The sequence below is a fragment of the Felis catus genome, chromosome C1 (genome assembly GCF_018350175.1).
Source record: "Felis catus isolate Fca126 chromosome C1, F.catus_Fca126_mat1.0, whole genome shotgun sequence".
NCBI lineage: Eukaryota > Metazoa > Chordata > Mammalia > Carnivora > Felidae > Felis > Felis catus.
The window spans coordinates 196841407-196855888 of record NC_058375.1 but is presented as its reverse complement, the minus strand read 5'-3'; the positions used below and the strand labels follow the sequence as shown (position 1 = coordinate 196855888).

Sequence of the window (14482 nt, the reverse complement as noted above, 5' to 3'; positions counted from 1 at the left end):
AAAACAATATAATAAAAATGTTTCATTAATTTCATACAGGAGCATATTTAACTCCATTAGATATACAAGCCAACTTGTGTGTTTTGATTTCCACATAGTAAAATTTACAATTTTTTGGTACATAGTTCTCTGAGTTTTAACTGTAGAGATCTATGTAATCACTACCATGGTCAGTATGCAGAATTGTTCTGCTATCTCTCGAAGTTCCCTGGTGATCCTTTTGTCAAACCCTCACTATCCCTCCTCTCCATCCCCTAGCAACCACTGGTTGGTCCTCCATCCTAGTAGTTTTGTTGTTTTACAAAATGGTGTATCCATAGAATCATATGTAGCCTTTTGAGCCTGGTTTCTTTCAGTCAGATAATGCCTTTGAGAAGTTTCCATGTTGATACATCAATCATCTGTTCGTTTTTATAGCTGAATAGATAGATATTAATGGAATATATATACCATAGTTTATCATTTTGCCCATCAAAACACATTTGAGTTGTTTCCAACTTTTTTTGTGAATTTGAGTAGAGCTCCTATAAACATTCCTATACACATTTTTATGTGAACATAATTATTTATCTAGGGACCTACAAATGGGATTGCTGGGTCATTTGATAAGTGTATGCTTAATTTAATTTTTTTAAATATTGATTTTTGATAGAGACAGAGCACAAGTGGGGTAGGTGCAGAGAGAGGAGACACAGAATCCGAAGCAGGCTCCAGGCTCCGAGCTGTCAGCACAGAGCCCGACACAGGGCTCCAACTCGCAAATTGCGAGGTCATGACCTGAGCCGAAGTCAGACACTCAACCAACTGAGCCACCCAGGTGCCCCTTGTATGCTTAATTTATAATGTTGTAAGATGTTGCCACAGTGTGACCTCAGGAGCATCCAATGAATGCAGCCTATTACATAGTGTAGAGTAGGTTTTAAGTAAATACTTTAGAAATAAATTAAAGCACAGAATTTCTTAGCTGAGGGGAAACATAAAAATATCCTATTTGAGAAAAGAGAAAGTTGGAACAAATGAGAACAGAATAATTGTTCAAATTTACGTGGCTAGAAAGTGTTGGAGTGATGGAGTCCCAACCCCTACTTTCTTTGCCCAGTATTCATTCCTTTAGATCAGATTTATTGAGTACATCACCTATGCAAGTCTTATATTTTAATTGGATTTAATATATTGAATAATGTGCACATGCTATATACTACATATTTTGATAAATGACAGTAGGTAACATTGAGCTCTGTCAATGAATCAAACATTGTGCAAAGCAAGTTACACATTTAGACTCACGTAATCCTCACAATAGCCTATGAGATGGTAGTTGTTATTATGTCCATTTTACAGAAGAGGAAGTAGAAGGACAGAGTCTAACTTGCTCAAGATTACATTGTAGGCCAGTGATTGAGCTACATTTTTGTGCTGGACATCTGGCTCTAGGCCCTGTGTTCTTAACCTCTAAACTGAGTTTATTGCTAAAAAATACTTAGCACAAAATCCTACTTTGTAGATAACAGACACAGAGACTCTAAAAATGGTGAAATTATTTACTCAAGTTTATTCAGCTTTTAAAAATGGAAGAACCGGCATATTTGATCCTGGCTCAGTTATGGTTCTCAGTGACTCCAAAGTCCATTCATTTATTCAATAAGTATTGACTGAGAGTCTGTGTGCCTGCTCTTTTAGGTGTTGAGCAGACTAAGCTTGCCTCCTATGGAGCTTGTACTGTAATATAGAAACGTAGAGTAAATAAGTAAGCAAAATGTATAATGCAATCTCAGCAGTAAAAAAAGAAATAAATAAAGGAGGCAAACAAGACAGGCATGAAGTCTGTGAACCAGCTATTTATTTTAGAGAAGGTGGTCAGAGAAGTCTATTATGAAGGAGTGATGTTCGAGCAAAGACCTGAATACATTTCTTATTAAATACAGTTTCTTACATGCCATGTTGAAATGCTTGGATTTTATAAGTGTGATTAGAAGCCAATGAGAGTTTTAGGGGCACCTGGGTGGTTCAGTCAGTTAAGCATCTGACTTTGGCTCAGGTCATGATCTTGCTGTTCACAAGTTTGAGCCCTGCATCCGGTTCTGTGCTGACAGTTCAGAGCCTGGAACATGCTTTGGATTTTGTGTCTTCCTCTCTCTCTGCACCTCCCCTGCTTGCTCTCTCTCTCTCTCTCTCTCTCTCTCTCTCTCTCTCCCTCAAAAATAAGTAAACACTATAGGCAACTGGGTGGCTCAGTCAGTTAAGCATCCGACTTTGGCTAAAGTCATGATATCATGGTTTATGGGGTTCGAGCCCCATATGGGGCTCTGTGCTGACAGCTCAGACATTTTCAGATTCTGTGTCTCCCTTTCTCTCTGCCTCTCCCTGGCTCTTGGTCTGTCTGTCTCTCTCTCAAGAATAAAATAAACATTTAAAATAAATAAACAAACATTAAAAACAAAAAGAAAACTCCAAGAAGAGTTTTCATGAGGGGAGTGGTGTGAACGATTTATGTTTTTTACAAAGATCATTCTGGACCCTGTGTGGAGAATGAATTAATCAGGACACTTAAGGAATCCAGGAAATCAGACAGGAGCCTACTGTCAAGTCAAGGGGAAAGATTGCAATAATTTGTTTTAAATGACGATAGTAGTAGAAGTGGCAATTTTGGCCTCATTTGGGGATATATTTTGAACATAGTCTCTGTGTGACTGTAATAGCATTCAGTAATAGTCACTGAAAATGTTTGCTACTCTTTTGTGCCTTTTTAAAATTAATTTATTTTTTCCTCTCACCTGTTTGTTTATTATTATTTTTTTAATTTCAATTCAAGTTAGTTAATATACCGTGTATTCTTGGTTTCAGTGATTCATCTTTTACATATGGCACCCAGTGCTCATCCCAACAAGTGCCCTCCTTAATGCCTATCACCCATTTAGCCCTTCCCCCTCTACCTCCCCTCTAGCAACCCTTGGTTTGTTCTCTGTATTTAAGAGTGTCTTATGGTTTGCCTCCCTCTGTGTTTTTATCTTATTTTACCTTCCCTTTCCCTATGTTCACCTGTTGTGTTCCTCAAACACACGAGTTTGACATATGAGTGAAATCATATGATATCTTTCTCTGGACGACTAGTTTTGCTTAGCATAATAAACTCTAGTTCCATCTATGTTGTTGCAAATGGCAAGATTTCATTCTTTTTCACCACTTATGTTTGTGTGTGTGTGTGTGTGTGTGTGTGTGTGTGTGTGTGTGTGTGTGTATACCTCATCTTCTTTATCTATTCATCAGATCAGTGGACATTTGGGCTGTTTCCATGGTTTGGCTATTGTTGATAGCCCTGCTATAAACATTGGGGTGCTTGTGCCCTTTGGAATAAGCATTTTTGGATCCTTTGGATAAATAGCTGTAGTACAATTCCTGGGTTGTAGGGGAGTTCTATTTTTATTTTTTTGTGGAACCTCTATACTGTTTTCCAGAGTAACTGCACTTGTTTGCATTCCCACTAGCAGTGCAAAGGGTTCCTCCTCTTTCTCTGTATCCTCACCAATATCTGTTGTTTCCTGAGTTGTTAATTTTAGCTATTCTGACCCATGTACGATGGTATCTCATTGTGGTTTTGATTTGTATTTCCCTGATGATGTGTGCTTAAGTATTTTATTTTTGGAGATTTACTATAGCTCCAGATTTTTAAATACCCAATAATGTGCATTCAACTAAAGCATATTTGTTATGTTCATATTTCTGAGAGAGTACTTATTATTAAATCAGATAGAAAAAATTAGAGAATTTATTGGGTTACCAAGTATATATATATTTTTATGCAGATTGTCTCTGAATTATGCACACAATATATGCATGGTTTATGTGTATCACTCAATTGCTTCTTTACAATGTACCTTGTACAAACACATTTAATCAATATATATTTTTTTCCATGATACTGGGTCAACAGTAAGATGCTAAATAAATAATTATTCATTTCTTAATTCATATCTCATATAGGCATTTGATATGAAAGTTAGGGAAAAATTTGATTTTTTTAAGCCCTCTTGTTATCTTTGTTATGTAAACAAATGGAGGGCTGGTTTCCACAGTTATAACATGCCTGGAGGCAGTAATTGATTTTTGGTATTCAAATGGATAATGTTAATGTTTCTTCATTCCACTTCAAATATATTTTCCCCATGAATCAAACAGATAATTTTGTTAACCTGCCTTTGCGTATTGTTACAAACTCCTAATTATATTCCTATTTTTTTACTGAAGGAGGATTATGTAGTTCACTCACTGTTGGAAAATAAATCTTGTCAAGAAGAATAAAAAGCCCATGTTTGCAACTATAGCTACATTTGTAACAGAATCAATACCAAATAGAAAAATTGGTGATTTTATTAAGGCCTCACATACAACTTTACTGCTGGAGTTACAATTGGAATGAAAACTGTAGGAAGCACAGGCAAATTCAGGATTTTTGAAGCTTGAAGAATTATAAGCTTATAGTTTAAGGACTTCATAATAGTGTTGGCAAAGGGGACTGAATTTTGTTAAACTTGTTTTGGCTGGTAAGGAAAATTTTTCAATTCTGTTTGATAAACAACTTTGTGAAATCAATGAAACTTGATGGTTTAAACATTGTCTTGTATACATTGCCTGATGGTAAAATCAATTGACAAATGGAAGTTGTGAGGCATTCAGTGAAGGCTTCATGAAGAGAAATACAAATGATTTTAATGCATTTATCCAAACTAGTTCTTTTCAGATCAACTCTGTCTTTCAAGATAAAAGTTAAGAAGAGTATAATAGTCATTATAGACAGCAGTTTGGATCAAAAATAAATATATAGGAAAGCCTCACTGAAACAAAAATATTTCCTAAATTGAACTGTGTGTAGTGAAACCTCCAAAGACCAGAATGTTTGGACAATATTCTAATTAATCAGATTTCCTGTTTATTGGAGGAGTTTGTTGTTGTTGTTGAAAAATATTTCTAAGCATACTCATTCCAATTTTGTTTTCATATGGTATATACAAAACACAGCTGATCATTTATTAAACAATGGAAAATTTTCTGAATTGAGGGTTATTTTATGAATCCCAGTTATAATTGTTTTTATAGAGAGTAAATGAATATTATTAAATGATAATTTCTTGCAAAGCACTATGCTGTATAGTTCAGCCAATACAAAAGAAAAAAAAAAGAAAAGAAAAAGGGGCACCTAAGTGGGTTGAGCGTTCTTCTTTTGATCTCAACTCAGTTGTTTTTTTCTTTTTTAATTTATTTTTATTTGAGAGAGAGAGAGAGAACAAACAGGTAAGGGACAAAGAGAGAGGGAGACAGAATCCCAAGCAGACTCCCCACTGCCAGCACAGATCCTGATATGGGGCTTAAACTCATGAACTGTAAGATCATAACCTGAGCTGAAATCAAGAGATGGATGCTGAACCGACCAAGCCACCCAGGTGCCCTAATCTCACCTCACTTCTTGGTCTCAGTGTTGTGAGTTCAAGCCCCAGGTTGGGCTCCATACGGGGCATGGAGCCTACGTTAAAAAAATAATAATAATAAATTGTACTGTTTTCAAAGAGTTTACAGCCTTTGTGGCTTTCTTATATAGAGAGATGATTATAATAGTTAATAACCATAGTAATTTATAGTATATACTTTTTTCATATATTCAGGATGAGAAATATGGAAAAATGCTTAGTGATTACAATTCTATGAATAAATGTTTCTCCCCAAATTCATTCAGGTTTCTATCCAAAAGGTCAGAGTGCAGTCAATATTTTAGAAAACTTTTCATATAGATGTTTACATATTGACTTTTATATAGTGATATTAAAGTACAGGTTTTATTTCCAATTGAAAGAAACTTGTGCAACATAAGTTGTATATAAATTTCAGTGTGGCATTGCATATATTTTAGAAATAGTGCAGCAAGTTTATTAATCGATGTATAATTTCTCCATCAGTAGTTGTATTAAAATATAAGCTTGTTCTCATTGGAATGTAAAACAATGGAAATCTATATTTCATAAATCATATCATAGTACCTTTTCTCAACAGACATTTTACAAGTTTATAAAGATTTTGTAATAAATTTTCTAGGAGCAATAAAAATAAGTATTGTGGATTAAAGGTGTTTCTTAGTCTCTAGAGTATATTGGCAAGAAATTAAAAAAAATAGACTTTGATATTGGCTGTTAAGGATCATGTACATGAATCAATCACTTTTGTTCACCTGCTGTGTTGAAATTATTGTACTTATCAACAGAAATTAATTTTTCTTAATGTCTGTTAGTTTTAATAAGTGAACCTTCCACAGAACCAGTAAAAATGCTCAAATGGTCAAGAATAACTTTGTTTTTTCTTCAGAAACAGACTCTTAGCTACAGAGAACAAACTGAGGGTTACCAGAGGAGAGGTGGGCAGGGGATGGGTTATATAGGTGATAGGGATTAAGGACGGCACTTGTCGTGATGAGCACCAGGTGTTGTATGTAAATATCGAATCACTAAATTCCACAGGTGAAACTAATATTATACTATGTTAACTGGAATTTACATAAAAATTCAAAAAAATAATGGTTTTGTAATTTCATTCTGAATTGAATTTTATTTAGTCAGACAATGTAATGGAATAGTAAAAATTACTTAAGGTCAAAAGCGTATAACTTAACTAGAATTTAATACTTGCTATGTATAATATTTTAGCAGTCATTAACAAAATTCACCATTATCTTTATGTTAATGATAATAAAACAATGTAAAATCTTAATTGCTTGAAAACCATGCTTACTTTTAGCTTATTTCTCAACAAATATCTAGGATGTGTCCCTAGGTCTTATGGTCCAAGATGGTGGATCAAGGTTTAGCCATCCCATTCCCATTCCAGACAGCATAAGGAAGGTGTGAAGAAGAAAAGAGACAAAGTTGACTCCAATCATGATTTAAATGAAGTTCTGGCAAGATAGCATACAACGTTACCTCCAAGAGCAGCAATGAGAAATGTAATCTTTTATTGGGGTGGCCATATACCCAGGTAAAGTTGTGTAGTTATTTACTATGAACGAAGAAGAGAATGGGTATTGAAGATTCAAGAAGTCTTTGCCTCCATCCCTAGCATTCTATAAAAGCTGTATTCTCAAAGGTAACAAATGAATTCCAGCATGGCATGTGAGAGACTTGGCACTCAGCAAGGGAGAACGCAGGGGAGTAGCTTGGAGGTGATAGGGTGACAGGACCCTGGAGAAAGGAAATGAAATTTAACAGTTCTTTAGATGTTAGATTTCAGAAACAGTCTAAATATTATGTATTGGTTTTCTAGAACTGCTCTAACAAAGTACCACAAACATAGAACAATAGCAGTTTATTCCTTCACAGTTCTGGAGGCTAAAAGTCTAATACCAAGGTGTCGGCAGGACCTCTGAGACTGGGTAGAATCTTCCCTTGGCTCTTCCTAGCTTCTGGTAGTGGCCATCAATTCTTGACATTCCTTGGCATACAGCTGCATCTCACTCACATCTTTGAGAGTTAAAGATGTTACATTTTTTTTGTCCTCCGCCCCTCACCATCTATCTTTGTAGTCACATGATGTTTTCCTCTTCCTAGAAGGCCATTATCATATTGGGTTTAGGGACTACCTAATGTCTTCATCTTAACTTGATTACATCTACAAAGACCCTGTTTCCAAACAAGGTTATAGTCACAGATACCAGGGTCTTAGCCTTCAACGTATCTTTTAAAGGGACATAATTTCACTTATAAAATAATATTTCTATAAAATATACTGTTTGATAAACTTTAGACATCCAGATGAGGAAAGTTTGTGTCTTGTTTTTATTTTAGCAGTGAACTTCCACTATGGTTAAAGGTCTACATTATCATTCAATACTTTTAAATTTAGATTTTTGTCATTTTTGATATGTCAGTAGGCAACAATAGTTGTTAAGGTGGTCTTAATTATTGGAATGTATCCATCTAGACTTTTTTTTCCTTTGTGTACAGAAACCCATTCCCTTGAATACCACTGAAGCATTATGACTTGTCATTTCTGTGTGCATAACATACAGCTGTTGATGTGACTTTATTATGCAGCTCTGTTTCCAGTGTCTTCAAAGTTTACACTTTATATCTTGCCTTAAGTTGCTGTATATTATGTAACTTACTCAAAGAAGATAAGTTCACATCCTTTTTTTAGACTTTCCATACTATTATTACAAGATTCATAATACATTTTTTTCAGGCAATTGAAGATTTGAATTGGTACATTAAATGATAAAGATCTTGTACAGGCAGGTATACAAACCATGAGAAGTAATAACTGAAACTCTGACTTCTGGAAGATAGGGAAAATATCAACACAGAAAACAAAACAAAATAAAACAAAAACATGTATGTACACTCAGTGCTCATCTATGAACAGACTCATGATCCATGCCCTCAAAGAAGGCATACTGAGATCCTTTACTGTCAGTCTGTTATACCTTAGAATACTAATGAATATGCTAATGAACATACCTTAGAATACTAATGAATGACCCAGTTGATATCAATAAAAACTCATATTTTACAACATATTCTATTTCTAGTATATGTTTACGAATATATCAATCTAAATTGCTTAACATTTGTATTTTATTTTTTTTTTATTTTTTTTAATGTGAAATTTATTGTCAAATTGGTTTCCATACAACAGCCAGTGTTCATCCCAACAGGTGCCCTCCTCAATGCCCATCATCCACCGTCCCCTCCCTCCCACCCCCCATCAACCCTCAGTTCTCAGTTTTTAAGAGTCTCTTATGTTTTGGCTCCCTCCCTCTCTAACCTTTTTTTTCTTCCCCTCCCCCATGGTCTTCTGTTAAGTTTCTCAGGATCCACATAAGAGTGAACACATATGGTATCTGTCTTTCTCTGTATGACTTATTTCACTTAACATAACACTCTCCAGTTCCATCCACGTTGCTACAAAAGGCCATATTTCATTCTTTCTCATTGCCAAGTAGTATTCCATGGTATATATAAACCACAATTTCTTTATCCATTCATCAGTTGATGGACATTTAGGCTCCTTCCATAATTTGGCTATGGTTGAAAGTGTTGCTATAAACATTGGGGTACAAGTGCCCCTATGCATCAGCACTCCTGTATCCCTTGGGTCAATTCCTAGCAGTACTATTGCTGGGTCATAGGGTAGATCTATTTTTAATTTTTTGAGGAACCTCCACACTGTTTTCCAGAACCAGTTTGCATTCCCACCAACAGTGCAAGAGGGTTCCCGTTTCTCCACAACCTCGCCAGCACCTATAGTCTCCTGATTTGTTCATTTTAGTCACTCTGACTGGTGTGAGGTGGTATCTGAGTGTGGTTTTGATTTGTATTTCCCTGATGAGGAGCGACATTGAGCATCTTTTCATGTGCCTGTTGGCCGTCTGGATGTTTTCTTTAGAGAAGTGTCTATTCAGGTTTTATGCCCATTTCTTCACTGGATTATTTGTTTATTGGGTGTGGAGTTTGGTGAGCTCTTTATAGATTTTTGATACTAGCCCTTTGTCTGATATGTCATTTGCAAATATCTTTTCCCATTCCGTTGGTTGCCTTTTAGTTTTGTTGATTGTTTCCTTTGCTATGCAGAAGCTTTTTATCTTCATGAGATCCCAATAGTTCATTTTTGCTTTTAATTTCCTTGCCTTTGGGGATGTGTCAAGTAAGAAATTGCTGTGGCTGAGGTCAGAGAAGTTTTTTCCTGCTTTTTCCTCTAGGGTTTTGATGGTTTCCTGTCTCACATTCAGGTCCTTTATCCATTTTGAGTTTATTTTTGTGAATGGTGTAAGAAAGTGGTCTAGTTTCATCCTTCTGCATGTTGCTGTCCAGTTCTCCCAGCACCATTTGTTAAAAAGACTGTCTTTTTTCCATTGGATATTCTTTCCTGCTTTGTCAAAGATGAGTTGGCCATACATTCGTGGGTCTAGTTCTGGGGTTTCTATTCTACTCCATTGGTCTGTGTGTCTGTTTTTGTGCCCATACCATGCTGTCTTGCTGATTACAGCTTTGTAGTAGAGGCTAAAGGCTGGGATTATGATGCCTCCTGTTTTGGTCTTCTTCTTCAATATTACTTTGGCTATTCAGGGTCTTTTGGGGTTCCATACAAATTTTAGGATTGCTTGTTCTAGCTTTGAGAAGAATGCTGGTGCAATTTTGATTGGGATTGAATTGAATGTGTAGATAGCTTTGGGTAGTATTGACATTTTAACAGTATTTATTCTGCCATTCCATGAGCATGGAATGTTTTTCCATTTCTTTATATCTTCTTCAATTTCCTTCATAAGCTTTCTATAGTTTTCAGCATACAGGTCTTTTACATCTTTGGTTAGGTTTATTCCTAGGTATTTTATGATTCTTGGTACAATTGTGAATGGGATCAGTTTCTTTATTTGTCTTTCTGTTGCTTCATTATTAGTGTATAAGAATGCAACTGATTTCTGTGCATTGATTTTGTATCCTGCGACTTTGCTGAATTCATGTATCAGTTCTAGCAGACTTTTGGTGGAGTCTATCGGATTTTCCATGTATAATATCATGTCATCTGCAAAAAGTGAAAGCTTGACTTCATCTTTGCCAGTTTTGATGCCTTTTATTTCCTTTTGTTGTCTGATTGCTGATGCTAGAACATTTGTATTTTAAAATGTAGTATTTGAGGGCTTAAAGGCACAAGTTTTAATTATGTAAAAATTTTACTTAAGAGCGGCTTATTTAGCAATAGAAAAATATTATTTTTAAGAATAAAATTGTTAACATTTATATTTTGATTTTTTACTTATGTAGGTTTATTCTTTTAGGAAATATAGTAAATTATAAGTTCTAAAGAAAATCTTGTTTAAATGAAATTAATGTATTTACATGCTTTATGTGTCACTACAAATGTGATTGTTTTTTTTTTTTTAATATATTAGTGGTTAACTAAGGGCTTCTCTTAATTTTTTTTTCAACATTTATTTATTTTTGGGACAGAGAGAGACAGAGCATGAACGGGGGAGGGGCAGAGAGAGAGGGAGACACAGAATCGGAAACAGGCTCCAGGCTCTGAGCCATCAGCCCAGAGCCCGACGCAGGGCTCAAACTCACGGACCGCGAGATCGTGACCTGGCTGAAGTCGGATGCTTAACCGACTGAGCCACCCAGGCGCCCCTACAAATGTGATTGTTTTAATTTCCCTCTTTGCTCTGTTTCTTTGGGACCCATGCCTTCTTATCCTCTGTCCTTAAAACATGCAGTTTAGTAATAGAAAACCATAATATCACTTATATGTCTTATCTAAAAAAGCCGAATGCATAAAACAGAGAGTAGAGTGTTAGCTACCAATCAAAAGGTACAGACTTCCAGTTATAAGATGAGCAAATTCTGAGGCTCTAACATACAGCATGGTGACTATAATTAACAATACTATATTATATACTTGAAAGTTGCTTACAGAATAGATCTTAAATGTCACTGTGAAAAAGAAATGGTGATTATGGGGTTCCTGGGTGGCTCGGTTAAGTATCTGACTTTGGCTCAGGTCATGATCTCACAATTCGTGAGTTTGAGCCCCTCATCAGGCTCTTTGCACTTAGCACAGAGCCCGCTTCAGATCCTCTGTCTCCCTCTCTCTACCCATCCCCTTCAAAAATAAATGAGAAATTAAAAAAAAAATGGTGATTATGAGACCTAAACGAGGGTGTTAGCTAATGCTATGATGGTAATCATTTTTCAACAGGTAAGTGTATCAAATACATACATTGTATACCTTGTATATGTATCAATTATATCTCCTTATATCTGGGGAAAAATAAAAGTGAGGATGTGTATCAGTGTGTGGTTTATGTGTATTAATGACATTCAAAATAGTTTTTAGTTCAGGGACTCAGAGTAGAGCATGTGGAGTCAAGAGTTGAGGGAGACTTCTTCATTGTGCATGGCATAGAAAGGTTATGTAACTTCCTGTGTATCTTTTTGTCTTGGCAGTGTGTGCAGGGACAGAGAACAAGCTGAGCTCTCTCTCTGACCTGGAGCAGCAGTATCGAGCCTTGCGCAAATACTATGAGAACTGTGAGGTGGTCATGGGCAACCTGGAGATAACCAGCATTGAGCACAACCGGGACCTCTCCTTTCTGCGGGTAAAACTGTCTCTTTCTCTTCTCTTCTCTTCTCTTCTCTGTGAGTGGACGGTGGTGTCACGATGCATAAAGACAGACCATGTTGCTTCAACTTGATGGCTATGCTCTTTTGCCTGGCAGGGACCATGCCCGTAGGCAGAAGACATATTGAGGCATGCCTAGTAAAAGAACAAGAGTAACAATGCTGTCATGACTGAAACCCTGAGTTTAGAGCAGTTACTGTTATCCTAAGAGAGTTGAAAGATTCTGTCAGGGTGTTGTACATGATATCTAGTAAGTCTGCCTTTTTCTGAATTGCATGCAAGAGGAAATGTGTTAGGCTGGGAACTAGAAGAGTCAAAGGACCAATCAGATAAGAATTGGTAACTTTAGTAATCTCACTTTCTGTCCCTTTTCTGTCACTTTGGAAATTTCAGGGTATTCTATATTACCGTAATAAGACTAATACTATTATCTGTAGGAGTAAAATGACATTCATTTTTCAAACCTACAAATTAGTAAAATTAGACACAGGGAATTATAAGTACTTATATAGGTTGATATATGCATGTACATACATGCAGGTATGTACATAAAAAGTTACTCAGAGACAACCAGTCCTTTTACAAACTTGTTTTGGCTCTCATTTTTACATCCTTAGTCTGCTTAACAGACTATCATTGCTTAATGCCTTCAGTTTCTTATGTTTTGCTTTAACCAGAATAGATATAGGAATATCTGAACTTGAAAGAGATACTATCTTCGCACCTATGAATTTATTCTTTTTACAAGAACTAATAAGATATATTTTAAATAACAGCATCCCTTTAATTTATTTGAGTTTTTTCAATAATATTTACACATTTCTCAAGAGTACTGTCTTATGTAAATCTAGACAAAAGTGTTTCAAATACTGATACAGTAAACTATTCAGGAGATAGTGAATTATTTAAAGAACTATGATAATTTAAATAATTCCGTACCTAAATAAGTAGTAACAAAAAGAAGCAATGATCTTTAAATACTTTGAATATTTACTTTAAATACTTTGAAAACTTGAATAAATATATCTAGAAGGGTAACAACTACAGAAAATAAACCACCTCAAAACTTAAACAGCACTATAAAGCTGACAATACATGTAAGCTTAGTAATGACCCATGAACGTACCTTTATTCTCATCTATCTATTTAAAGGTAATACTATTTTTTTTCTTACTAAAAGCAACATTTTGGTTGTTAGTTCACTTATCTGTTGTTCCTTTGGAAAGTAACTATTTCTATTTGTGACATTTATTTATTCAGTCAACAAATAGTCTTAGCCCAAGAATACAATAGCAAGTAATCTATTGTCCTTGACTTCAACAATCTTGCAGTCTTGTAGAGGGTTACAGGTGTGTGATACATTAACTATTGTGTATATGTGTGTGTATATGTGTATGTGGGTGTATATAATGTATACAGTATGTATATATGCATATATAAAATTTTTATAGTTGCTAAGAGAGAAATAAAATACCAAAATCTGAATGAAGGTATGGTCTTTTGTTAATAGTAGATGGGGGTGCTGGGCAAAGAAGGGAGTGGCTAATTCTGAAGGATTCAGGAAAGATCTCATCAAAGAAATGTTTAAATTGAATCATGAGAAAATGAATAGGGACTTGAAAGGTGAGGGTGGAAGAGAAAGGCATTCTGATGGAAGTAATATAAGGGAAGGCTTAGAAAGAAGGCTCTAAGTCAGAGTTAATACAAGTGTACTTAATGTTTACTGCTTTAGATATTAGACATATGCATGTAAGTAAATAACACATCATTCTCACCTTCATGGAAATTGTAGTGTAGAGTGGAAGAAGAGAAACTTGTCATGGAATAAAATATTAAATTGGAGAGGTAGAGAACCTTGTACCACAGATAGGTATCCAGGGGACATCAGCATCCAAATTAACTACTTAACATTTGTGGCTTAGAAAAAATCATCAAGGGGGATTGAAAAGAATTAGACCAAAAAGTAGACCAAGGACTGAACTCTCCACATGCCCCATTCTCTGTTTTTAGGTGAGTTCAGTGTTATAAGTACTTTTCTGAATGACCCCTTAAAACAGGGACTATGAGCTGAAGTCTCCATTAAGCTACTGTATTGGATGAGCCACTCTAACTGTACCTTAGAAAATCCTGAAAGCTCTCCATTTCCAGGTTTTCTCTGTTATTCAAAACTTCGCTTTATGTCACTTCACTGTTATGTAAAACCTATAACACTACCTGTTTTTGCTAACCAAAAGAAATCTGAAGAGGATTTTCGCTTTTACAAAATGATCATTGCTTCTTTGCTTCACACCATTTCAAAGTAGGAAGGGTTTCATAGGAACACTCTTCT

At 35.5% G+C, this 14482-nt stretch overlaps 1 protein-coding gene across 6 annotated transcripts in view; it reads left to right on the top strand.

Annotated features, from left to right (window-relative positions):
- The window catches only part of ERBB4 (erb-b2 receptor tyrosine kinase 4), a 1138707-nt gene that overhangs the window by 405569 nt on the left and 718656 nt on the right, over positions 1-14482 (top strand). For all 6 annotated transcript variants that reach the window (XM_019838613.3, XM_003991109.6, XM_019838614.3 and 3 more), the window contains exon 2: positions 11979-12130. In XM_019838613.3, the coding sequence (XP_019694172.1) occupies positions 11979-12130 (152 nt within the window). The remainder of the gene's footprint in view (positions 1-11978; positions 12131-14482) is intronic.